The sequence below is a fragment of the Mobula birostris genome, chromosome 10 (genome assembly GCF_030028105.1).
Source record: "Mobula birostris isolate sMobBir1 chromosome 10, sMobBir1.hap1, whole genome shotgun sequence".
In the NCBI taxonomy this organism is placed as follows: Eukaryota; Metazoa; Chordata; class Chondrichthyes; order Myliobatiformes; family Myliobatidae; genus Mobula; species Mobula birostris.
The window spans coordinates 96,959,672-96,986,102 of record NC_092379.1 but is presented as its reverse complement, the minus strand read 5'-3'; the positions used below and the strand labels follow the sequence as shown (position 1 = coordinate 96,986,102).

Genomic DNA, 26,431 nt, shown 5'->3' with positions numbered 1-26,431 from the left:
GAAATTGCTCCCAAGGATGAACCAGACTTGTGGAGGTCCACAATTTTTTTTCCTAAGGTCTTGGCTGATTTCTTTTGATTTTGTTTGTAAACTTCTGACCCACTGGAATTGTGCTATAATCAATTAAAAGTGAAATAATATGTCTGTAAACAACTGTTGGAAAAATTACTCATGTCATGCACAAATTGGATGTCCTCAACATCTTGCCAAAACCAAAGTTTACTAATATGAAATCTGTGGAGTGGTTAAACAATGAGTTTTAGTGACTTCACCCGAAGCGTATGTAAACTTCTGACTTCAACTGTAACCTCAGATAATTGAGTAAACTAACAGTTACAGTATGTATGAATCACCATAATTTCCTGTTTAATTATCATCCTTGTCAACAATAGGATTGGCCCTCAGCACATAACTTCTGAGTGCACCTCAAACTCTGATGTGCATCTAGGTAAAGTATATGTAGGGGTCTACATCTAGAATTTGTATTTATTTAAGTATTGCATCAGATATGTTGGAAAAAAAGACATATTTTTACATGTTATATATTGATACACGTGGAGTACCCCTTATCTGAAAACCTCTGAGATCTGAATTTTTTTTTAACTCTCACATGTTGTTACAAATGGAAAATTTCACAGGTGCTTAGATGGTTCCCAGGCGATGTGCAGATCTCTGTGCCTCACAGCCAGTTCTGAGCAGTGACCTCACATATGTAAACAGAAGTTAATGAAAAATAAGAAAGCACTGCATAAAACAAAAAATGAAGATCTTGACTGTGTATCGTCTGTGTTGGAGTGAACATATGCCGTTGAATGGTATGCTGATGATGAAATTAGCAAAGATTTAACACAACAAACTGAAAATTGAAGGTACTTGTGAATATTCAGCAGGCTGGGTACAGAATTTTAAGGAAAAACACGGCATTAAATTTTTAAAGCATTTGCTGATCATGAAAATCTGGTGCCGGAACAAGTCTTTGATGCTGTTTGTAGTGTTCTTGTGCAGTGTGTTGAAACCCTGATTAAACACCAAGTTAAACCGGAGCCAATGAAGACGGAGTCGTAGTAAGGTCAATCATTTACTGTTCACTCTTCCACATTAACATCGTATGGTGAAAACTGTTGATAAAATAATACAAACATATACAGTGTCTGTTTCATGCTGGAGACCACGCATGCTCTTTTCTTTAGCGAATGTCTTCAGCTGTCCAGGGGAGGGAGGGGGTCGCGTCAAACCGCCGTCAGGCTTGAGCCAACCCTGCATTTGAAATTGAAAAGCTGCCACACTGCAACTGTCGCTTCCTTTAACAGAATCCGCCTTCATAGTTTTACTTCAACATGTCCTACTGTCATATGAACTTACCGCGTTGCTTCTGTAATGTTTTTTTGAGGGTAGAAACCGAGCTTTTCATGTTCATGTTGCACACGTGGGACCCCACCTTTTCTCTTTCTCCGAACCAGAAGTTACCCACAAGACGCGGTGAAACTGGAGGTGACATCATCACTTGCTGTGATATACTGTACCATAGACAATGAGTTTTACCTTTGTTAAACTGTAACGTAGTTATCAACCTTTAACTTTAACTAGAAAATAGTTACAAACAAATTATTTAAAGCGGAAATTTAATAAAGTTAAATTAATCCCTTGAGGGCAACACACTCCCCGCCTGACCCTTGTGAGGTCACTATGAACTTGGTATAGAACTTTAGTCTCTAAATCAGTCTTTCGCTAGAAGTAGGACGACATCTGCAACTGGTCTCGGTCTGGAATAGAACATGACAATGGTTTGACATTGTTTAGGTCAATTAATGTCTTAGAAAACAAACATAGTACTGAAATTTTGTTGTCATCTGCAGAAGTTAAAAAAAAATAACTGTGCACTCAACAAATTAAATCCTAAAAACTGCAGTTTACTGTACTTGGTTGGAATCACGCCAAAACAAGTTGCCAATTTGTCAGCAATATCTCAATTCCACTTATCACTGATGCTACAGATGTGGCTGGGTTCAGTTTTAATGTTTTGGGATCACCCTTTTTACACTTATCTCTAAAAACATAAATACACTCGTTGCAGCTGGCAATCTTCCACAGGGAGGGCACACGACTCCAAACCTCTGGGAAGCGCAGTCTGGTGAAGCTGTCAAGCAGTGGATTGTAACATACCAACGAATCTCCCTCAGCTACTATAAAAATCAGGTCCTTGTGACTAGTAACATGCATACGGCCTGTAAAAAGGGAGGAGGTATGACTTTAACTGGCATGTCCTGGAACGCGTGTCAAAACACTAAATGAGACAAGATGGTTTGGTAAAGAAGTCCAGGCCATTCTGTTCCCCACCCAGTAGATAGATTCTGTAGTTCCATTAAGGTTAACACCAGCAGCACAAGACACTGCAGTCTCCAGCTGATTAGTTTCAACCCACACATTATCACAGACCGCATAATAATGACAGCACTAGAAGGTGTATCCTGAAGGGTTTTCCCACCCAGTGAATAAATGGCATCTTCACTTGGGACGGATACAAGCGTGTGCTGAAGATGAACTCTTGGTGGTGATGCGCAGTGTTCCCAGTCCATTGTCTCCATGTTCTACTTCCACATCTGTCGTGGGATGGGGCCACCTACCACATGCAGGTCACTTCCATGCTTGCATGCAACAGTAATCTGCTGGCGCAATCGATTTTGCCCACTGACACTGATAGCATCAACATCACAGTGCAAAGAAACAGCCAGTGAGTGTGTCCGAGTGTCTTCTTTTCCAATCAGGTAAATATGGACAATTTCACCAATTTCCTTTAAACTGGATACCAGGTTCTCAACGTATTGTGCTCATTCTTCATGACCAATCCAGGTTTCTATTGCTTTGGCTGGTTTCTGAGAGCGGGGAAAACCATGTGGGACAGGAAGCTGTCTTAGGTCTTGAAGTGAATCTCTCCAAGCTTCCCATCTGCTTAGCTTGTCTTCTGGTAGCGGAGTGTCCCAGTCGGAGAGCTCGGAGGTAAGTTCTCTGAGGAGGGCTCTTCCTTGGATCGTAACCAGCGCCAGCAGACCCAGGGGATCGAAAACACTGTTGACAGTGGAGAGAGCGGGTGAATGGTTTTTTGGTGATCAGCATGGAGAACATGAATATGTTGGTCATGATCTCCCAAAGGTGAACCAAACTCCTTTGTGTGGGTATAGTTTCTCCACCTAGATTTAGGTTCTTGATGGCTGGAGCACAGTCATCGGGTGGGAAGGCCTCTATGACTGCCTGCTCTTTGTTGTTTGGCAAGTGCTGGCGTGGTTCTCTGAATGATAGTGGGGTGACTCAACTGTTTGCTTCATCTCTAAAGACCTTTGTGTCCATTATTTTTAAGAAGGTGGAGCAAGTTTATTGTTGTGCTCAGTTTGGGCGAAGACTGACTGCTTCAGTATCTTCTCAGTTACTTTAGCTTTTACTCAGCTTGTGCTTTTGTTGTGCTTTCTTGATAGACATAACGCTTGTGGAGGGCTGAGAAATTGAATGGTGGCCACTCTCTAGCACGTTAGTCTTGAGCGTGTTAACTGTCGGTTTGTGTTTGTTGCCAGGGCACACCTCTCCTATCACCACCCAGCCCAGATCCGGACGCTGGGCGAAGGGGGCGTCGTGTGGTCCATTGACCTGCTGCCTGACTTTGTGCACCCTAAGAACATCTCTTCCAAGTAGCAGGAGTATTTCTGCTTCCGGATCCAGTTCTGGGATGTGCTTGGCAATGTGGTGGAGATGGGGCTGGTGTAACACTGCGCTTGGCGTCGGAATCTCGGATCGGTTATTCAAGATCTCATTGCACTCTAAGAGTGGAGGGAGACAGACGATAATTTTGCCATCCAGCGACTCGAGCTGGAAGCATTCTGCCTTCCTGCCATATGTTTCTGCGATGCCAGAGCAACTTCTAGGGTAGTATGGGAATGGATTACTCTCTACGCTGAACAATTTGAAGGACTCTGGTCTGACTAGTGAGCAGTTGCTCTGGTTGTCCAGAGTTATGTACGCTTTGATGGCCTTGTCTTTGGCTCCCTTAGGGTATACCTTAGTGAGGCAGATCTTTGAGTACGAACGGCTTGACTGACCTGGACTGCAAACTTCTGTGCAGCTCAAGCTGACAATAGTTGTATCAAAATGATCCTCTTCCTCCATGCTGTCCTCTTGTGGGAGTGGAGGAGCCTTGGCAGTTTGCGGTGACAGGCTGGGATGCATAGCCCCATCGTGATTAGTGCTGTTGCATTCCGAGCACTTTATGGGGAACGTACACTCCTTAGTGAGGTGGGAGGTAGAGGAACAGCACTTAAAACATATTCTTTTTTCCTTGAGAAGGGCCTTTATTTCGTTAAAGGGTTTGTTTCTAAACATTCTACATTTTTGAAGGGGTGGGGTTTGTTGTGCAATGGACAATTCTTGCTAGGGTCATCGTTGGTTGCGGAGGCTTCGGTTTTATGCACTAAAATGAGTTTATTGATGTTAAAATTGTTCAAAATGGATTTGACTGGCTTGGTGTGAGTTGTGGTGCTACCTTGCTTCATGAAGCTAGGGTCATTTCGCTTCTTCGCCTCATTGCACACAAACCTACTAAAATACTCAAAGGGAGAGAATCGACCACCGTTATCTTCCTTGTACCCTGAGCCAATAGACACATACCTTTCCTGCAGCCCAAATGGAAGTTTGTCCACAATTGGTCCAGTTCTGTGTGAAATATCCAGATATGACAGGCCAGTTAAATAGCCGTCTTCTTTAGCACCTTCAATCTCCATGAGTAAATCTCCGAGTTCTCGTAATTTAGTGCGGTCCTTGGCTGACACCCTAGGAAAATTGTCCAACCGTTGAAATAGCACCCTCTCAATAATTTCAGGGGCCGCACAGCAGTCCCGAAGTCTCTCCCATGCTTTGTGTAAGGCTAGCTTGGGGTTGCTGACGTGCACTGAGCGTATGCATTTCACCTGTTCACTTGATTCCTTTCCCAGCCATTTAGTCATAAGGTCCAACTCTTGGGTTGCTGTGAGCTGGACTCCGCCGGCTGCGCTGGTGAATGAGGAGTACCATGCACGGCAATTTTCAGGCTTATCGTCAAACTGGTACAGTCCCGAATTGACGAGGTCTCGTCGCACTAAATACTGTGCCAAGGGTTCTGCTGCAGGTGGCGTGCTAGCTGGGGGAATATGTTGGGGGACGTATGACTGGGATTTGATGTTCTGACTTCAGCCTTTGTCTCTGCTCTCGTGGGATCTGGTAAGTTTGGTGTCGGGAAGTATTCGTAGTCAGCCTTTTCATACTTGAGCTTGTTGAAAGGTTGCAATTGTGAGTTGTCTTCCCCAGGTGGACGCGATGCAATGAAGCTTCCCTGTGATTTCACATGAGATGGGATGCCAGCAGGCAAGTATGGAGAGGGAGAATGAATCTGCAGGTCAATTTGAGATTGGACATATTCGCTGGTGCACTCCAATTTGGCCCTTTCTGATATAGATTTTCCTGTTTCATCTAGAATGTGCATTTCTTCAGCATTTTCCAGCACTTGCGCTTCCACCACGGCTGCATCAGCTTCTCGTTGTAGCGTCAGCACTTCTAACTCTGTATCTATCGTTGCCTTTTCTAACTGGTTTTGTGTGTCTCTTGTGATACTTTCCGCTCCTCTGGCAGCCTTTTCAATTTTCAGTTTAGCCTCTTGGTTAGCGTATGATGCTCGCACCTTGGCGGCTTCTGCTTTAGCTCTTGCGAGGGCAGCCACACTTGCCAACGTCCTACTGCTCTTGGCGCTGGATGCAAACGACTTGGTGCTTGATCGCGAAGCCATCGTACCACTTGTCGAAACATCTGATGATTATGACTTTTCACTGTAGTGTTCTTGTGCAGTGTGTTGAATCTCTGACTAAACACCAAGTTAAACTGGAGCCAATGAAGACAGAGTCGTAGTAAGGCTAACGGTTTACTGCTCACTCTTCCACATTAACATCGTATGGTGAAAACTGTTGATAAAAAAATACAAACATATACAGTGTTTGTTTCATTGTTGAGACCACGCGCGCTCTTTTAGCGAGTGTCTTCAGCCGCCCAGGGGAGGGAAGGGGTCGCGTCAAACCGCTGTCGGGCTCGAGCCGACCCCGTGTTTGAAATTGAAAAGCCGCCGCGCGCACTGCTCCAACCGCCGCTTCCTTTAACAGAATCCGTGTTAATATTTTTACTTCAACATGTCTACTGCAGACATCCCATCTCTCCCGGAAGTTCCGGGAGTCTCCTGCATACGAATAGTGGCTCCCTGATGCCTGCAAATTATATACAATATCACGGAAATCAATTTTTTTGAGAGCTAGCGAGCGAGAGAAAGCAAGCGAGAGTGAGAGAGAGCGTGAGAGCAAGCAAGCAAGAGAGCAAGAGAGAAAGCAAGCGAGAACGGCCGCGAGAGAGAGAGAGAGAGAGAGAGAGAGAGAGAGAGAGAGAGAGAGAGAGAGAGAGAGAGAGAGCGCGCGCCGTGGCAGAGTGTTCCAGAAAAAAAAGAAAATATAAAACGTACGTCACCCCAGACTACACTAAAGTTACCCCTGCCTAATAGGGGTCAAAAATAATGACAGTGTTCTCGCTGCACTGTTTGCAACAGTGACCTTTCTATTGCCCATGGTGGGTTAAGACTGTAAAAGATATGTTGAGGTGAGTTTAACAGGTGTCATTTGTTCATTAGCATAGCTAATGTTATTTAAACTGGCTGGCTAGCTGCTAACGAGCTACTCTATTGCAGACATCCCACCTCTCCCGGAACTTCCGGGAGTCTCCCGCAAATTGATGGTGCGACCTCCCTGAAATCAGTTTTTGCAGGATGGGATGTCTGCTACTGTCATATGAACTTACAGCGTTGCTTCTATAATGATTTTTTGAGGGTAGAAATGGAGCTTTTCACGTTCGTGCCGCACGCACAGGACCCCACCTTTTCTCTTTCTCCGAACCAGAAGTTCCCCACAAGATGCAGCGAAACTGGAGGTGACATCATCACTTGCCGCAATACACCATAGACAACGAATTTTACCTTTGTTAAACTGTAACATAGTTATTAATCTTTAACTTTAACTAGAAAATAGTTACAAACAAATTATTTAAAGCAGAAATTTAATAAAGTTAAATTAATGCCTTAAGGGCAACACTCTGATTGTTTTTATACCTTGCATAAAATGTAGAAAAAAGTAAAATACAAATACAAATACTATAACCTTTTAATCAAAACACAGCATTGTAGGTGGTGACTGAAAGTCTGCCGTTGTCCGTTGTTCAACAGTTGATTCAAGTATTCTCCCGATGCTGCTGCGCTGCTTTTGTTACCCTGAATATTATATTTTCATGATATTAATAGTCTGTGATAATTTTTATGGTTAAGCACATATGTGTAAGACACAGACTGCTTAACAGTAGCACATAAATTCAGGGTAAGAAATGTTGGTGATCCCAAGCTACCTCATTATACAGTACTGTGCAAAACTCTTTGGCACCCTAGCTATATGTGTTTTTACTGTGTACATCTGTTGTATAATGGCTTTAACAATTGGGCGTAATCAGATATGAAAACTCTAGCATAATTCAGTATGTCTAGAGTTGATTGTAAGGCCTTTTATGGCCTTTGGATATCATACTCGAGCGACTTTTTGTTTAAATTCGGGGGTTAAACCATGTCCCTAATTGGTAGTTGTCATGCCCAGAAAAAAAGTTGAGATCTTTTAATATTACCTGCATAGCCTCTGTGACTTTCAAGAAGTGGATGTGACCAGAAGCCATTTGACAGATCTATGTAAGATTTATACCTCATTGTGAGTCAATCCTTGCACCATTTGCTGTCATAATTCTTACTCAATCAAAATGGCAGGGTCAAATCTTGCCAAAAATACGAGCTTTGGCATATGGAAAGGCGAAACTAAGAATGACTGTATCCTATTTGTCAGATGGAACATTCTGAGTACAGTTGTTCCTGAAATTCTTCTGGGCAGTTCCTATTACATTAATGTTAGCATTCCACTTCTTTGCATTTTGTTTTCTCTGAGCTGCAGGGAAGGGAGTAGACATTTGCGAAGGGCTCTGTCCCTGAATATATAGAGGATAAAGGATAAGGGATGAGATGGGTCTCATGGTGTGTGCTTAGTTTCATACTCTTCTCCGTAATATGGATGGGCCCTCTGAATGTTTTGTCTGTTCATATAGAGTATCTTAGTCTAAGACTGCCTTCAGCATGTCCTGTACCTAGTGTCTAGCCATCTAGTTTCTGAGTGAATATCTCTTGCCAAGGCACGCAGTCTCCAGAAAATTTGTGTGGTTAGTTGATTACATCTTTCCTGCTGAGGGTCTGGTGTAGGACAATGTTGTGAATGTGATCGACCTGAGGAATAAAGTTAGTTTGATTAATTTGTTACTGACCCAACATCCCTTTTAAAGGGAAATGGGAATGATCCTGTGCTGGCACTTCATTGCCTTTGTGTGGCAACGAGCAGTAATCCTGTTACAACTTTGGGGGGTGGGGGGAGGGGGAGATCTCTTCAACAACCTGAAATCATTCATTTATCGGGTGCTGTTTAAGGGCTATTCCACACATGGTGCAGAGGTTTTCAGCTATAGAATGAACTGGGTCCCAGTCTGCCCTTGCCATTTGTTCTCTGATCTTATAAACTGTTATAATGGCCTGCTTTCAATTATCTTACTCAATATAGCACTAAATCCTCTGTGAATGTCTCCACCATGAATTCGTTTATAAATGCACATGTATCATGCCAAGGCTATGCAAAATAACATTAATTAGAATTGCTAAATATGTGAAGAGTATGACAGGCTCGTAAGCTCTCAGCATTCTCAGATAGCCACTTCAGAATTTCCTCAGCATCAACTGGAGATAAAGCACATACTGCCTGCAAACTCCTGAGTAGTCGAATGTCCAAAAGCTTGATGGAACGTTTGTATTGGGGAAGCTGCTGCGGCTCCCTGTACAGGAACCAATCCTTGTCATTTTCTTTTACTGAGTATAGTCCACCTTCTGTAGTAATTCTAGTCCATGTTTCCAAGCATCTGTTCTCCAAGCTTCATTAGTACCTCTAGGGTTTACTGGTGTGTGCTATGTCATGTGATTTCTCCCATGTGTCAGGATTACAATATGGGTCACCAGGTTCTATCACATAAACATGTGTCCCCTCCAGTACTTGGTTTCTCTCTAAAAAGAGGCCAATTTGTTGTCTCCTGGCATGAATTATTGCTCCATTGTTGGGATCTGATATAAATTGTGATGGCTTGAGTCCTGCAGGTCATACAGCAGGGTTTGGTTTGTCTAATCTACATCCAACTCTATGTTCTATCCCTTCAACATTCGAGTCTCTGATTTGAAGAATAAAATATTGATTATGTTCAATGTGAGGAGCAGTCAAGGTATTATCTCATATTTCTGATATTAATAGATTCGTAGTATAGACCAGCATTTGTCTGTGCTACAGCTGGAAACCAGGATATCAATCATTATATAATTCTAAGTGGGGTGCTGTAGCACTTGTTGAGAGCTCTCTGAGTTGGACTACTGCTAAATAATAATTCTTTCTAAAATAATACCTTTGGTAGGAAGCCAACTTTGATGGCATTTGGTTTGCTAACTGGGAAGTTGTAAACTCAGATGAAGACCTTAAGCCCTGTTGGATATAAATAGCCATGAGTATTTACACTGAACTGAGATTATACTGTAACTACCCCATTTTCAAAGACAAATTCACTTCCCTGTTTATTCTCCATGGCAAGTTTAGCTGCCAATATCCATTATTCGAGCGGTGCGTTCCCTCTCCCTACTGAGGAGAAGATACTTCCTGCTAAAAAATTAGATTAAAAAACAGTTCATTTATTTTCAGTGATACATGGTTAAATCCAAACAACATTCTCAAAACACACTTAAAACCCAGAGGATTTCTATCTTATAAAACATTTCCAAATTACAAACCATTTCTAAAACATATTATGCATGAAGTACAAAGGACAAAGAATTTCTAAATCACTGGTACAATCCCTATAAAGTAAAAATATCACACCAATAATGCAGACAGACAAGGCATTTGCCACTGAAACCGAAGCCAGAGGAATGGATTCTAGTTCAACTTGTGTTTCTTCCATTTTTCTTGATGTTCCTTACCCTATCCTAATAAGCCTGAAATGCTCTCTACATTTATACCCCTTCTCTGCCACTTGGGTGAACTCACACAAATGTGATATTTCCTCAGATACTAAAATCATCTTGGAGACACTGTTCTCACTTAACGTTCGCTGTTCACAATTAATACTGTAAAGCTAACTTCCTTGAGTACATAAACCTATCATTAATAGATCAGTTCTTTGAGATACAAAACTATATTATAGAGTAACGTAATTAAGAGAAGTGTACATAATTCACAACCACCGACATTGAGTTGGGGTTTCACTTTAAGAGAGTGGTCTGATGTGATGAAGTTCTTACGTAAAGATTTTTAGCACGTTTTTGTGTTTAGGTATTGGAGTTCAATAAAATGAGTTATGGGTTTCATTAAACATAAGGTGCCTCACTTCATTTTATTTGTGAAAACCTACATTGGACAATTCCAGAATTATTGAACATGTTGGCCAACACAGTCACTTTGAAACTGTGTCGCTTGAGTTTTGGGAGAAAAATGCCATCGCTTGGGTTGTGCAAGCTGAGGCCCACAAGAAATCTCCGCAGATGACATCAAGTGCTACTATGCGGTAGCGTCGCAGCAATTTCATGGCTGCGAGACTGGTGAGTCTGCTTGAACACCTGCCTGAACACAGTAAATATTGATCACTGAAAACTTACTGTTACAGGCTTTTGGACTATCGGAGTCTGAGTGTGTTAAACACTTGCTCTCCTTACCCAGTTTCCGCAATGCTAGGCCTTTGGAGCTAATGGACTGCATGCTGTCTGTCCTGGGAAATCACCATCCTTGTTTTATTTTTAAAGAACTGTCAGGAGAAGGAGGAGAGAGCATCAGGTAGTATCGAGAACGCTTGTGGCCATCCCCTTAACAATAAGTATTCCATTTTGACTACTGTTGGGGGGAAACAATCTACCTGGGGGAAGCAACAGTGGCCGTGCCTCTTGCACTGTGTCTGGCCCTGTGGCACAGAAGGGTAGGGAATGGAAGAGGATGGCAGCAGTAACAGGGGACTCTATAGTTATATTATTAGATTAGATTATGAGGACATGCAGTCCTCTTTTATTGTCATTTAGTAATGCATGCATTAAGAAATGGTACAATGTTTTTCCAAAATGATATCACAGAAACACATGACAAACCGACTTAAAAACTAACAAAAGCCACATAATTATAACATATAGTTACAACAGTGCAAAGCAATACCATAATTTGATAAGAACAGACCATGGCATGGTAAAGGTCTCAAAGTCTCTTGAAAGTCCCATCATCTCACGCGGACAGTGAACCTCCAGTGCCGCCAACTTGCTGATGCAGCATACTGGAAGCATCCGACCACACTCTGACTCCAAGTCTGTCCGAAAACTCCAAGCCTCCAATCAGCTCTCCGACACTGAGCACCGAGCACCATCTCTGCCGAGTGCTTCAACCCTGGCCCCGGCAACAGGCAATAGGCAAAGCCGAGGATTTGGGGCCTTCCCCTCCGGAGATTCTTGATCGCGCAGTAGCAGCGGCAGCGAAGCAGGCATTTCAGAAGTTACTCCAGGTGTTCCTCCGTGCTTCTCACGGCTGTCTCCATCAAATCTGGATTGTGCACGGCCCCCTAGTTAACACATATCGATATTCATTCGGAACAGCCGTGCGCGCTGCATCGCACCATCTTCTCCTCCCTGAATGAAATTAGGGGGACAACTAGGCGATTCTGTGGACACGAAAAAGAAACAAGGATGATAGTTTGTCTCCCAGGTGCCATGGTTCATGATGTTTCTGAACACATCCACAACATCCCGAAATGGGAGGGTGAGCAGGCAGAAGTTGTGGCATATATTGGTACCAACGACATAGGTAGAAAAAGGGAGGAGGTTCTGAAAGCAGAAGACAGGGAGTTAGGAAGGAAGCTGAGAAGCAGGACCTCAAGGGTAGTAATCTCGAGATTGCTGCCTGTGCCATGTGGCGGTGAGTATAGGAATAGAATGAGGTGGTGGATAAATGCATGGCTGAAGAATTGGAGCAGGGGGCAGGGACTCAAATTTTGGATCATTGGGACCTCCTCTGGGGCAGATATAACCTGTACAAAAAGGACGGGTTGCACTTGAATCCGAGGGGGATCAATATCCTGTTGGGGAGATTTGCTAATGGTATTGGGGAGAGCTTAAACTAGATTTGCAGGGGAGTGGTAACTGAAGTGAAGGGGCAGAGGATGGGGCAGTTGGCGCACAAGTAGAGACAGCTTGTAGGGAGTTTGTGAGGAAGGATAGGCAAATGATAGTGCAAAGATGCACTCAGCCTGATGGTTTGAGTTGTGTCTATTTTAATGCAATGAATGTCATAAACAAGACAGATGAACTTTGAACGTGGATCAATACATGGAACTGTGATGTTGTGGCCATTACAGAGACTTGGATGTCTCAGGGGCAGGAATGGCTTCTGAGTGTGCCAGGCTTTAGATGTTTCAAAAAGGACAAGGAGGGAAGCAAAAGAGGTGGGGGTGTGGCATTGCTAATCAGCAGTAGTATCATGGCTGCAGGAAAGGAAAAAGGCATGAAGAGATTATCTACTGAGTCAGTGTGGGTGGAAGTCAGAAACAGGAAGGGGGCAATAACTCTACTGGGTGTTTTTATAGACCCCCCCAATTGTAACAGGGTCATCGAGGAGAAGATAGGGAGGCAGATTCTGGAACGGTGCAATAATAGTAAGGTTGTTATGATGGGAGATTTTAACTTTCTTAGTATTGACTGGCGTCTCCTTAGAGCAATGGGTTTGGATGGAGCATAATTTGTTAGGTGTGTTCAGGAAGGTTTCCTGACACAATACGGGTATGTAGGTAAGCCAACTAGAGGAAAGGCTGAAATGATCTGGGATTGGGAAGGGAACCTGCTCAGGTGTCAGATCTCTCAGTAGGAGAGCATATTCGAGGTAGTGATCACAACTCCATCTCCTTTACCATAGCGCTGGAGAGGGATAGGAGCAGACAATTTGGGAATACATTTAATTGGGGTGGGGGAAAATATGATGCTATTAGGCAGGAACTTGGGAGCAGATGTTCTCAGGAAAATGCACAGCAGAAATGTGGCAAACATTCAGGGAATATTTGCATGGCATTCTTCATAGGTATGTTCCATAGAGGCAGGAAAAGGATGGTAGGGTAAAAGAACCATGGTGTACAAAAGATATGGAAAATCTAATTAAGAAGAAAAGAAAACCCTATGAAAGGTTCAGGAAACCAGGTACTGATAGAGTTCCAGAAAATTACAAGTTTGCCAGGAAGGACCATAAGAATGAAATTAGCAGAGCTAGAAGGGCCATGAGAAGGCCTTGGCGGATAGAAATAAGGAAACAAGGCATTCTACATGCATGTGAAGAGCAAGAGGATGAGCTGTATGAGAATAGGACCAATCAGGTGCAATAGTGGAAACGTGCACTTAGATTTGGAGGAGTCAGCAGAGGTACTTGATGAATACTTTGCTTCCGTATTCACCAGGGAAAGAACCTTGGCAATTGTGGGGATGATTTACAGCAGACTGAAATGCTTGAGCATATAGACATTAAGAAGGAGGATGTGTTGGACCTTTTGAAAAGCAATAAGTTAGGTAAGTCGGCGGGACGAAATACCCCAGGCTACTGTGGGAAGCGAGGGAGGGGATTGCTGATCCTCTGGTGATGATCTTTCCATCATCAATGCGGATGGGAGAAGTACTGGAGGATTGGAGGGTTGCAAATGTTGTTCCCTTGTCTAGAAAGAGAGTAGAGATAACCTAGGAAATTATAGACCAGTTTGCCTTACTTCAGTGGTGGGCAAGTTGTTGGAGAAGATCCTGAAAGGTAGGATATATGAGCATTTGGAGAGACATTGTCAGATTAGGGATAGTCAGCATGGTTTTGCCAAGGGCAGGTCATGCCTTACAAGCCTGATTAAATTCTTTGAGGATGTAACAAAACACATTGTTGAAGGTAGAGCAGTGGATGTAGTGTATATGGATTTCAGAAAGGCATTTGATAAGGTTCCCCATGCAAGGCTCTTTCAGAAAGTAAAGAGGCATGGGATCCATGGAGCCCTTGCTTTGTGGATCCAGAATTGGCTTGCCCACATATGGCGAAGGGTGGTTGTAGATGGTTCGTATTCTGTATGGAGGTCGGTGACCAGTGATATTCCACAGGGATCTGTTCTAGGATCCCTCCTCTTTGTGATTTTTATAAATGACCTGGATGAGGAAGTGGAGGGATGGGTTAGTAAATTTGCCGATGACACAAAGTTTTAGGGTGTTGTGGATAGTCTGGAGGATTGTCAGAGGTTACAGTGGGACATCAATCGGATGTAGAACTAGGCTGAGAAGTGGCAGATGAAGTTCAACCCAACTAGGTGTGAAGTGGTTCATTTTGGTAGGTCAAATTTGAAGACAGAATATAGTATTAATGGTAAGACTCTTGGCAGTGTGGAGGATCAGCGAGATCTTGGGGTCTGTGTCCATAGGACACTCAAAGCTGCTGTGCAGGTTGACAGTGTTGTTAACAAGGTGTATGGTGTGTTGGCATTCACCAACCATGGGATTGAGTTCAAGAACTGTGAGGTAATGTTACAGCTATATAAGACCCCATTTGGAGTACTGTGTTCAGTTCTGGTCACCTCACTACAGGAAGGACGTGGATACTATAGAGAGAGTGCAGATAAATTGACAAGGATGTTTTCTGGATTGGAGAGCATGTCTCATGAGAATAGGTTGAGTGAACTTGGCCTTTTCTCTTGTGAGTGATGGAGGACGAGACATGTCTTGATAGCGGTGCATAAGATACTGAGAGGCATTGATTGTGTGGATGGCCAGAGGTTTTCTTCTCAGCCCTGAAATGGCTAACACAAGGGGACATAGTTTAAGGTGCTTGGAAGTAGGTACAAAGGGAATGTCAGGGGTAAATTTTTCACACAGAGAGTGGTGGGTGTATGGAACGCACTGCCAGTGAAGGTGATAGAGGAGGATACAATAGGGTTTTTTAAGAGACTCTTAGACAGGTACATGGAGCTTAGAAAAATAGAGGGCTATGCAGTAGGGAAATTCTAGGCAGTTTCTAGAGCAGATTACATGGTTGGCACAACATTGTGGGCTGAAGGGCCTGTAATGTGCTGTAGGTTTCAAGGTTCAATGTTCTAAAGAACTCTTCATGCAGCAAATGCCTGTATAAGTTCGCACAGTCCTCGTTAATGCACTTGCGAGGGACAATAGGAAGCTTGCTAAAATGGTTGATAGTCTAGCACTCAGCCTGACAGTGGAGCATTATTTCTCCTCTTCTCTCTACCTCGATAAGCCAAGTCAGCAACATATGGATACCCACAGCTGCGAAACAGACAATGCCTGGTCTGTGCTTTTACCATGCACTCTTTGGTACGGTCACTAGGAAATGCTAACCGCTTGCAGCTTTGACACTGCCAGAGCATCGGAACATCAGAGGTCTGTGAATATCATGGGTTCCGGCTGCCAGGGTCACCTACTGTTCATTACAGAGACCCGTTCAGGGAGATGCTTCCTGTGTGACACGGGTGCCCGAGTGTGCATACTGCCATCGTCGCCTATTGATGAAAAGGCGAACAGCGACAAAACCTCGCAGGCGACCGCCAGCGGCAGCAAGATCCAGACTTAAGGGACATGACAGGTGACGCTTTGCTTCAGTGGGCGATGCTACGCATAGATAAAGAGGCTAGACCTCTGCTCGGTGCAGATTTCCTGTGTGCCCAAGAACTGTCAGTTGATCTTAAGAACTGCCGGCTTGTGGATGTCAAGGAGTTTGGGTTGTTACCCTGCTCCCCTAGTAAGTTTCCCACAACGACTCTGTCAAGTGCATGCACAACCGCATGTGAGTTTACTCGACTGCTGGGTGAATTTCGAAACCTTACCAAGCCCTCATTCTCCATTACAGTCACAAAACATGAGGTTGAGCACCACATTTCCCACGACTGGCCCACCAGTCCGTGCCCACGAGCGTGGATCAGACCCAGAAAAAGTGGCAGCCACAAAGGCTGAGTTTGCCAGCATGGAAAGACTCGGCATTGTATGCCGGTCGAGTAGCCCCTGGGCTTCACCCCCCTCTATGGTCCCTAAGCCTGATGGTGGTTGCCGCCCATGTGGTGATTACTGAAGCCGTAACGAGGCCACCCGGTCCCACACATCCAAGACTTTTCGGCACATCTACCGGGAAAGTTAATATTTTCCAAGTCAGTCTAGTTAGGGACTACCATCTCGTGCCTTTGTAATCGGAGGACAGTCCCAAAACAGCTGTGGTAACCCCATTTGGCCTCTCTGCGTTTCTGCACATGCCGTTTGCGCTGCAAAATGTGCCAAAGATTTTTCAGTGACTGATGGATTCTGTATTAAAAGAATTAGATTTTCTCTTTGTTTTCCTGGATGACATACTTGTCGGCAGTGTGTCCAAATCGGAACACCTATCTCACCTCTGCACACTTTTCAAGCGCTTAAGCCATCACGGGTAGGTTATTAACTCTGCTAAACACATCAAAGTTGCTGGTGAACGCAGCAGGCCAGGCAGCATCTCTAGGAAGAGGTACAGTCGACGTTTCAGGCCAAGACCCTTCGTCAGGACTAACTGAAGGAAGAGTGAGTAAGGGATTTGAAAGTGGGAGGGGGAGGGGGAGGGGGAGATACAAAATGAAAGGAGAAGACAGGAGGGGGAGGGATGGAGCCAAGAGCTGGACAGGTGATAGGCAAAAGGGGATACGAGAGGATCATGGGACAGGAGGCCCAGGAAGAAAGACAAGGGGGGGGGGGGAACCAGAGGATGGGCAAGAGGTATATTCAGAGGGACAGAGGGAGAAAAAGGAGAGTGAGAAAGAATATGTGTATAAAAATAAATAACGGATGGGGTACGAGGGGGAGGTGGGGCATTAGCGGAAGTTAGAGAAGTCAATGTTCATGCCATCAGGTTGGAGGCTACCCAGACGGAATATAAGGTGTTGTTACTCCAACCTGAGTGTGGCTTCATCTTTACAGTAGAGGAGGCCGTGGATGGACATGTCAGAATGGGAATGGGATGTGGAATTAAAATGTGTGGCCGCTGGGAGATCCTGCTTTCTCTGGCGGACAGAGCGTAGGTGTTCAGCAAAGCGGTCTCCCAGTCTACGTCGGGTCTCGCCAATATATAAAAGACCACATCGGGAGCACCGGACGCAGTATATCACCCCAGCCGACTCACAGGTGAAGTGTCGCCTCACCTGGAAGGACTGTCTGGGGCCCTGAATGGTGGTAAGGGAGGAAGTGTAAGGGCATGTGTAGCACTTGTTCCGCTTACAAGGATAAGTGCCAGGAGGGAGATCAGTGGGGAGGGATGGGGGCGGGGGGAATGGACAAAGGAGTCGCGTAGGGAGCGATCCCTGCGGAAAGTGCGGGGGGCGGGAAGGGAAAGATGTGCTTAGTGGTTGGATCTCGTTGGAGGTGGCGGAAGTTACGAAGAATAATATGTTGGACCTGGAGGCTGGTGGGGTGGTAGGTGAGGACCAGGGGAACCCTATTCCTAGTGGGGTGACGGGAGGATGGAGTGAGAGCAGATGTGCGTGAAATGGGGGAGATGCGTTTGAGAGCAGAGTTGATGGTGGAGGAAGGGAAGCCCCTTTCTTTAAAAAAGGAGGACATCTCCCTTGTCCTGAAATGAAAAGCCTCATTCTGAGAGCAGATGCGGCGGAGACGGAGGAGTTGCGAGAAGGGAATGGCATTTTTGCAAGAGACAGGGTGGGAAGAGGAATAGTCCAGATAGCTGTGAGAGTCAGTAGGCTTATAGTAGACATCAGAGGATAAACTGTCTCCAGAGATAGAGACAGAAAGATCTAGAAAGGGGAGGGAGGTGTCGGAAATGGACCAGGTAAACTTGAGGGCAGGGTGAAAGTTGGAGGCAAAGTTAATAAAGTCAACGAGCTCAGCATGCGTGCAGGAAGCAGCGCCAATGCAGTCGTTGATGTAGCGAAGGAAAAGTGGGGGACAGATACCAGAATAGGTACGGAACATAGATTGTTCCACAAAGCCAACGAAAAGGCAGGCATAGCTAGGACCCATACGGGTGCCCATAGCTACACCTTTAGTTTGGAGGAAGTGGGAGGAGCCAAGGGAGAAATTATTAAGAGTAAGGACTAATTCCGCTAGACGGAGCAGAGTGGTGGTAGAGGGGAACTGATTAGGTCTGGAATCCAAAAAGAAGCGGGGAGCTTTGAGACTTTCCTGATGGGGGATGGAGGTATATAAGGACTGGACATCCATGGTGAAAATAAAGCGGTGGGGGCCAGGGAACTTAAAATCATTGAAAAGTTTAAGAGCGTGAGAAGTGTCACGAACATAGGTAGGAAGGGATTGAACAAGGGGGGATAAAACAGTGTCGAGGTATGCAGAAACGAGTTCGGTGGGGCAGGAGCAAGCTGAGACAATAGGTCGGCCAGGACAGGCAGGTTTGTGGATCTTGGGTAGGAGGTAGAAACGGGAAGTGCGAGGTGTGGGAACTATAAGGTTGGTAGTAGTGGATGGGAGATGAGTCGGTGATGGTGTGGGAGACAATGGCCTGGTGCTCCTTAGTGGGGTCACGATCGAGGGGTAAATAAGAGGAGGTATCCGCGAGTTGTCGCTGTGCCTTGGCAAGGTAGAGGTCAGTACACCAGACTACAACAGCATCCCCGTTATCGGCGGGTTTAATAATAAGGTTAGGATTAGTGCGGAGGGAGTGGAGAGCAGAGCATTCCGAAGGAGTGAGGTTGGAATGGGAGCAAGGTGCGGTGAAGTCGAGACGGTTGATGTCCCGTCGGCAGTTAGCGATAAAGAGATCCAGAGCAGGCAGAAGACCAGAGCGGGGTGTCCATGACTTCTCTAACTTCCGCTAATGCCCCACCTCCCCCTCGTACCCCATCCGTTATTTATTTTTATACACACATTCTTTCTCTCACTCTCCTTTTTCTCCCTCTGTCCCTCTGACTATGCCCCTTGCCCCTCCTCTGGTTCCCCCCCCCCTTGTCTTTCTCCCCGGGCCTCCTGTCCCTTGATCCTCTCATATCCCCTTTGCCAATCAACTGTCCAGCTCTTGGCTCCATCCCTCCCCCTCCTGTCTTCTCTTATCATTCTGGATCTCCCCCTCCCCCTCCCACTTTCAAATCTCTTACTAACTCTTCCTTCAGTTAGTCCTGACGAAGGGTCTCAGCCTGAAACGTCGACTGCACCTCTTCCTAGAGATGCTGCCTGGCCTGCTGCGTTCACCAGCAACTTTGATGTGTGTTGCTTGAATTTCCAGCATCTGCAGAATTCCTGTTGTTAACTCTGCTAAATGCCAGTTTGCGTTATCAATCATTGACTTTCTCGGCCATCGCATCTCCGCAGAAGCCGCGAAATCTCTTACATCAAAAGTAGCCCCTAGTATGGATTTCCCATCGCCCTGCACTACTGAAAAACTGCAGGCGTTTTTAGGTATGGTAAATTTCTAACACCGCTTCATTCTGCGAGCTGCCGAACTAATTCCCCGTCGTATAGTGCGCTTAAAGGCAATACTCTTAACCGAGTGCTTAACTAGTCTGCTGACAGATCAGGGCATTTGATGATACCGAAGGAGCTCTTTCTAAAGCAACTCTACTGGCGTACCCGCTTCCCTATGCACCAATAGCCATTACTACTGACGGCTCAGATTATGCTGTGGGTGCTATGGTAGCCGTCCGCCTGCTTCAGTCATCAGCTCCGTACCCCCGAAAGGAAGTACTGCACGTTTGACCATGCGCTTGTCGAACTCTATCTGGATGCGCCCTCATTTTTGTTTCCTTCTACAGGGTCGCCATTGCACAGCGTTCGTTGATCACAAACCCCTAATGCACGCAATGGCCAACCTTTGGTCTGCACGGCACCAGTGCCACCTGAGTTATACATCCGAGTTCACAACTGAGATACAGCATATCAAGGGGAAAAACGATGTTGTGGCCTATTGCCTCTCACGACTAGCCACTGAGGCTGTACACATAGGGGTTGACCATGCTGTCATGGCAGACGACCAGTTACTGGCCCAGAGGTCCAGGCTTACCAAGCAGCAGTCACAGGCCTGCAGTTGGCTGACATTAAGTTCGGGGAAGCTGGGGTTTCTCTTCGGTGTGATGTCACAACTGGTCATCCTTGGCCCCCTAGTTTTTGCAAACTGGAGACTGACTGCTTTCCACTCCATACCTGGCCTTTCACATCCAGGCTGAAATGCCCCACAGAAACTGGCTGTCCTAAAGTTTGTTTGGCCCAGCTTCAGAATGTCATGGTCTGGTCCATGAAGTCCATATTCCAGTTCACGGTTCCAGTCCATAGCTCCTTATTCCAGTGTTTCTGGTTTTCCCCAGTTCCTGTTGTAGGCACATGATTCTCGTTTTGGGGCTGAGACATAAATACCTCTGCAAACCAGGGATTCCCTGCTGGACTGTTCTTTTCCCCTCCCTGTCTTTTCCCTCCTCACCTGACTCTCTGCCTGCTCACCTAGCCTGGATACCCTGCCTGTATACCCCGCCTGTATTGCTAAAGTTTTACCGCCAGAGAAAGGTTGGAGCCTTGTTAGGTCAAGATAAGGAACTGTTTTTCGTTGTGTGGAATTGTCTCTCTGTGTCCACGCCTTCGCTATGTAGGTTTGGCTGTTTGCCATTACCTAGTGTTGGGAACTGTCTCTGTGTCCTCGCCTTCGCTAGGTGGGTCTGGCCGTTTGCTGCCACCTTGTGTTGGGATCCGTCTCTTCATGTTCAGCATTCTGTGTATGAGTCCTGGCCCTACGTCCTGTTCCCAAGGACGGGTCCCGGCTCTGTGTTCTGTGCTCCCGTCTCTTCTAGTCCAAGGCTCCATGCTCCTGAAGGCCCTCATCCAGTTCGTGCCTAGTCCAGTCCTCTCCGAGTCCTGTCCATGTGCCTTTACCTGTCCTTGCGTCTCGCCCTACCCAGGAGTTCCTCACCCAAGCCATGTCCAATCCTGTAGCCTCGTCTTGTCCTTTCCCAGTTCTGGAGTCTGAGCCTGAGTCAAGTCCCAGGTTCTGGGTCCTTGCCCAATCTCTGGCTCGGAGTCCATACCCAAGCCTCGAAGTACCCTAGACCCAAGCCTCAAGACCCCAAGCCTGTCTCCAAGCCTCAAGCCTCAAGACCCCAAACCTGTCTCCAAGCCTCAAGACCCCAAACCTGTCTCCAAGCCTCAAGACCCCAAACCTGTCTCCAAGCCTCAAGACCCCAAGCCTGTCTCCAAGCCTCAAGCCTCTAGACACCAGCCTCCAGTCCTGCAGTCATGTCATGTCCTTGCCGGGTTCTGGGGCCCGAGCCCAAGGCAAGACCCAGGTTCTGGGTTCTTGTCCAGTCTCTGGCTTGGGGTTCAAGCCCAGGCTCCTAGTTCATAGTTCCTTGCCCGGTTTCCCAGTTTCTTGTCCATGTCCTAGCCCAAGTCTGCGTTCTTGTCCCTGCTCCTTGTCTGTATCCTGTCACGTCCCTATTCTAGTCAAGTCCTGTTCCTTGTACTTCAGTGTCTGTGTCTTGCATTTGGGTCGGCTACCAGCGTCCCCTTGTGACACAGAAAGGATTGTGTGATTGGACTGTATCTTGGGTGGAGTGCCAGTGGGCAGAAATTAACTGTCACGTTCAGGCACAACAGGTTTGCCATGTCAATGTAGACTTTGTTGGTCCTCTTCCCCCACCTCCCATGGTTTCATGCATGTTCTTACCATGGTGAACCTAACCACCAGGTAGCCCTCTAGCACTGGAGACAACTGTAGATATGCCTCGGACGTTCATCAACACCTGGGTGGCTCGGTTTGGCACCACATCTGATATTTCTTCTGACTGCGGTCCCGAATTAATTTCAGACCTCTGGGCTGTGATGGCATTTGTTACATCGTACTACAGTGTATCACCCAACAGTCCAATGGCCTATGCGAGCGGTTTCACTGCTCCTTAAAGTCTGCTCTGAGGGCTTCCCTGACAGATGAGTGTTGGCATGATCGTCTCCCATGAGTCTTGCTGGAGCTCAGAACTGCTCCTAAAGAGGACTGGCAGTCATCCGTGGCAAAGCTAGAATACAGGCAGCTGTTATGAGTGCCAGCTGATTTCATTCCTGACACCATGACCTCCTGGTCGGCCTCTCAATAGCATTCCACTCTCCTCAGTAAATTCAATTCTTTTACACCCATTCCTACCTCCCATCGTGGCGTACAGCACTCCTGTTGACCTATATTCTGCCTTGTTTGTTTTTGTCTGCCATGACGCACACCAGCATCCTCTTAGACTCCCTTATAATGGCTTATTCCACATTCTGGAATGTGGAGATAAGACTCATATCATAGATAAGAAGAGTAAGCCTGAATGTGTTTCAGTAGATTGCCTTAAACTGGTGCAGCAAGATTTGGAAGATTCGCTACCATGCCGCTGGTGTCACCGTTTAACCGTGAGCATCTCAACACATCTCTGGACGAGCCAGAGGCACCTGCAGTTCCTCCACCCGCAGAACAACTGACTCGAGGTGGGTGGCTCGCCTGAGCACCAGACAGGCTCGCAATGTTGGTTTTAGTGAATTCTGCGGGGGAGCCTGTATTGTCACAAGTGCGGAGCATGGGTCACTCAAAAGCGGGACACAAACACCTTTTGTAGCGTTAACAAAAATAGAGTTTATTAATCGTTACTATGAAAGCAAGGAAGCAAGGATTGTTCAGAGGGAGCTGAAGGAGTGAGCAAAACAGAAGCGGGAATAAGCATGGCTAGACTTGGGACCCGGGTTTGGAATTCAGGACCCGGGCTTGGAACTTGGGACCTGGACTTGGAACTCGGAACTTGGAACTCAGGACCCAGACTTGGAACTCGTAACATCAGAGCCTGGACTTGGAACTCGGAACATCAGAGCCTGGACTTGGAACTTGGAACATCAAAACTCTGGACTTGGAACTTGGAATATCAGAAACCTGGACTTGGAACTAGGAACATCAAAGCCTGGACCTTTCTTAGACACAGGACATGGAACACTGAGCCAGGGCTCCTCCTTGGACACAGGACGTAGAGCTGGGACTCTTCTCTTAGACACAGGACGCAGAATACTGAGAGACAGGAGACCCCAATTCAAAGTAGCGGCAAATGGCTGGACCTACTCAGTGGAGATGAGGACACGAGGAAACAGTTCCTAACTCAGAGTAGCAGCAAAACGGCTGGACCTACTCAGCGGAGACGAGGACAAGAAGAGACGGTACCACACAACGAAAGACAGTTCATACCCTGACACGAAATGGCTCCAAGTAGTGGCAAGCCCTTGACGTGGCCCAGGAACTACAGACAGCAGCTCTAGTCTCACTCTGGAAGGTTAACCTGATGAACTCGCTCCGGCGAGGTAGCTTAGCGGCTCGATCAGGCTGGCTCCGGCGAGGAGAGGCGAATTACTGGCACTCGCTTCGGGGAGAAGACTTGAGTAACTCCAGCGATGTAACTTGGCTCGTTCCGGCAGGGTGACTTGCTTTCACTTGCTTCGGTGACGTCCAGTGACGGTCTAGCGCCGAGTAGCTGTAAGCCCGACACTTAATACTGCTCGTTCAGCTGAGACTCAAGTGCCTTTAATTACAGAGCCCAAGAATCTCGGGGAAGCAATGAATTAAGGAAAACAAGGAGTCAACAGTCCTGATTGTGACACAAAGTAAATTTAAAGGGACCCAGGGAATAACCGATCAGGACCGTGACATGTATAGGGTAACGTAATTGGGAGAAATGTATATAATCCACAAATATCGACAGATAGTTAGGGTTTCTTATTAACAGAGTGGTCTGACATGATGTTCTTGCGTGAAGATTTTTAGCGCACTTTTCTATTTAGGTTTAGGAGTTCAGTAAAATGTATTACATATTTCATTAAACATAAAATGCCTCACTTTGTTTTATTTGAGAAAACCTACAATATTACCGATCTGGTCTGCAGGCTTCCTTAAACTAAACAATTTATAGTCAACTTGTCTGTTTGAAACAACCCAAATTAAGCAACCTATCGTCTTATTCTGCATCTCAAACAGTAAAAAATCAGGCGCAGTGGCTTTCTACAGACAGTCTCTTCCAAGCTGCTCTGTGCACAATACCTTTTTAACTTCGAGCTGAAATCTGCTTTCTATTTACATTTTAAGAACTGAAGACTGATTTCCATTAATGACCAGAAATTAAACAAAGCAGTACAGTTGAAAGATTACTTACATCTGTTTGTGATCTTACAAGTGGCAGCTGCTGTGTTTAGAAAGTGAGATTAGCAAAAATAAAGACCACTGGCTCGGGGCAGTGAAAATCCATCACAGTCACCAAATTAATAAGTGATTTGCTGGTCTTTTGTAAATGAACTGTGAAATTAACCCGTTACACAACACGATAATTAAATGTAGCATTTAACAATGATTAGCAAAAGATGGTTTAATGTATTGCAGCATAAAAATAATCTAGTATACGTGTCAAGACTTTGCGATAGGATATGCCTGACTGAATGTATGACAACCTATTATGTTGGAGTAGCAGAGATTTTGGGATAAAGAAAACATCAAAAATGTATAATTAAAAATTTAATTAAGTTAGATATGGATTTAACAATGAGGTTTTATATACCTTTAAAACCAGTGATACAGAAATATGCTTCTCTTTAATTGATCGATTGTTAGATTAGGTGGATACATCACTCAAAATTTCTATGTCAATTATAAATTTCAGTCCATTGAGGGAGAATTAGAAATCAGGGGCAGTAAAGGAAAAGTCAGTGACAGGAGCGGAAGTTCAGGGTGCTTCACTGTCAGGAATGCTTCACCGTCAAAGGCCAGCGACCCCCAAGTTTGTCCATGCAGGAGGCATGAGGCCCTGTGAGCTCTTTACAGGTTGAAAAGTCCTAAGTTCGGAGGTCAGTGTGAGTCTGGAAATCATGTCCTAGAAGTCAAAGTCATGTGAGCTGGCAAGTCCTGTAGTTATTACCAAGAGGTTGGCATAGTCTGGAGGTCAAAGACCAAAATTAGTGAGTCCAGAGGTCAAGGCCTGAAGGTCAAAGCCTCTGGGTCGGTATGTCCATAGGTTGGAGGCTTCGGACGTTGGAGGTTGGAAGTCTGCGAGAGTGCGAGTCTGGGCCAGGGACTGGGAATTCGATATCCAATGCTTACGGGTCTGAGAGTCAGGGGGCAATGACTGGAGGTAACAGGCCTGAAGACAGCCTGTCGTGTGTGTGTGTGTGTGTGTGTGTGTGTGTGTGTGTGTGTGTGTGTGTGGAAGTATGAGAAAGGAGCTTGTTTTGCTGTTGTTTGTGTTCTTCTAAATATTGTAGGCATGCTATGTTGATGCTGGAACTTGTGGGCTGCCTCCAGCACATCCTTGGGTTGTGTCGATTGTTATCGCAAACAACGCATTTCACTGTCTGGCTCGACCTTCATGTGATAAACAGATCTAAATGAGAATCTGAATCTGAACCTGAATCAATGCAGGTAAGCAACAGCTGGAATAATGAATTGTCATTGTGGTTTATGATGGTTGTCTATGTGGTGGTGTTTGGATAAAGAATAGGAAATCAGAATGAAATTGTTAAACTTAAATTGTGATTGAAACCATGATGCATTCTCCTTTTATCAGAATATTCATATGATATTACCTCAAGATGCTCCTTGTTGAATAACACTTAAATGATAGCCCTAAACCAAACAAGCAACAAAAGGTTTCATGCTGTGTTCCCAGATTAAGTCAGCTAATCTCAGCTGGGCCATCAGTTGAAATAGTACGTTCGATTTTCCTGTTCTTGCTATAGAAAAAGGGAAAAAGATACCCACCAATAAGTGTATGCAAACAGCCATAGTCATCATCATAGACATAGAACACTACAGCACAGAAACAGGCGCTTCGGCCCATCCAGTCTGTGCCAAACTAGTCCAACTGATCTAAACCCAGACTATTGCTCTCCATACCCATCCCATCCATATACTTATCCAAGTTTCTCTTCGATGTTGAAATTGAACTCTCATTCACCACTTCTGCTGGTAGCTTGCTCCACACTCTCACCACCCTCTGCGTGAAACAATTTATTTGACCTTTAACACATGACCTCTAGTTCTAGTGTCATTCAACCTTAATAGAAAATGCCTGCCTGCATTTATCCTATCTATACCCCTTATAATTTTGTATACATCTATCAAATCTCTCCTCATTCTCTTATGCACTAGGCAACATAATCCTAACTGAGTCAACTTTTTCCCTATAACTCAGATCCTCAACTCCTGACAGCATCCTTGTCAATTTTATCTGCACTCTTTCAACCTTTTCTGCAGGT

At 45.5% G+C, this 26,431-nt stretch overlaps 2 protein-coding genes and 1 pseudogene across 9 annotated transcripts in view; 1 reads left to right on the top strand and 2 right to left on the bottom strand.

Moving 5' to 3' along the window:
- Nucleotides 1–1,929: 1,929 nt before the first annotated feature.
- Nucleotides 1,930–3,107, bottom strand: LOC140203720 (kelch repeat and BTB domain-containing protein 4 pseudogene; annotated as a pseudogene).
- Nucleotides 2,436–26,431, top strand: part of srpx2 (sushi-repeat containing protein X-linked 2) — a 143,402-nt gene continuing 119,406 nt past the window's right edge. For 4 of the 8 annotated variants that reach the window (XM_072270653.1, XM_072270652.1, XM_072270647.1 and 1 more), the window contains exon 1: nt 22,562–25,595. The gene's annotated coding sequence lies outside the window, so the exon portion shown is untranslated. Of the gene's footprint in view, nt 2,766–19,323; nt 19,595–22,551; nt 25,596–26,431 lie in introns of those variants that run through there. The other 4 variants (XM_072270651.1, XM_072270649.1, XM_072270650.1 and 1 more) reach the window with 4 other exon arrangements.
- LOC140204185 (uncharacterized) lies at nt 3,098–23,680 on the bottom strand. The gene is made up of 4 exons (XM_072270656.1): nt 23,382–23,680; nt 7,209–11,856; nt 6,929–7,037; nt 3,098–5,975 (listed from the first exon to the last, which is right to left on the bottom strand). Exon 4 carries the CDS (start codon nt 5,801–5,803, stop codon nt 5,120–5,122), a length of 684 nt encoding a protein of 227 aa, XP_072126757.1. The 5' UTR covers nt 5,804–5,975; nt 6,929–7,037; nt 7,209–11,856; nt 23,382–23,680; the 3' UTR covers nt 3,098–5,119.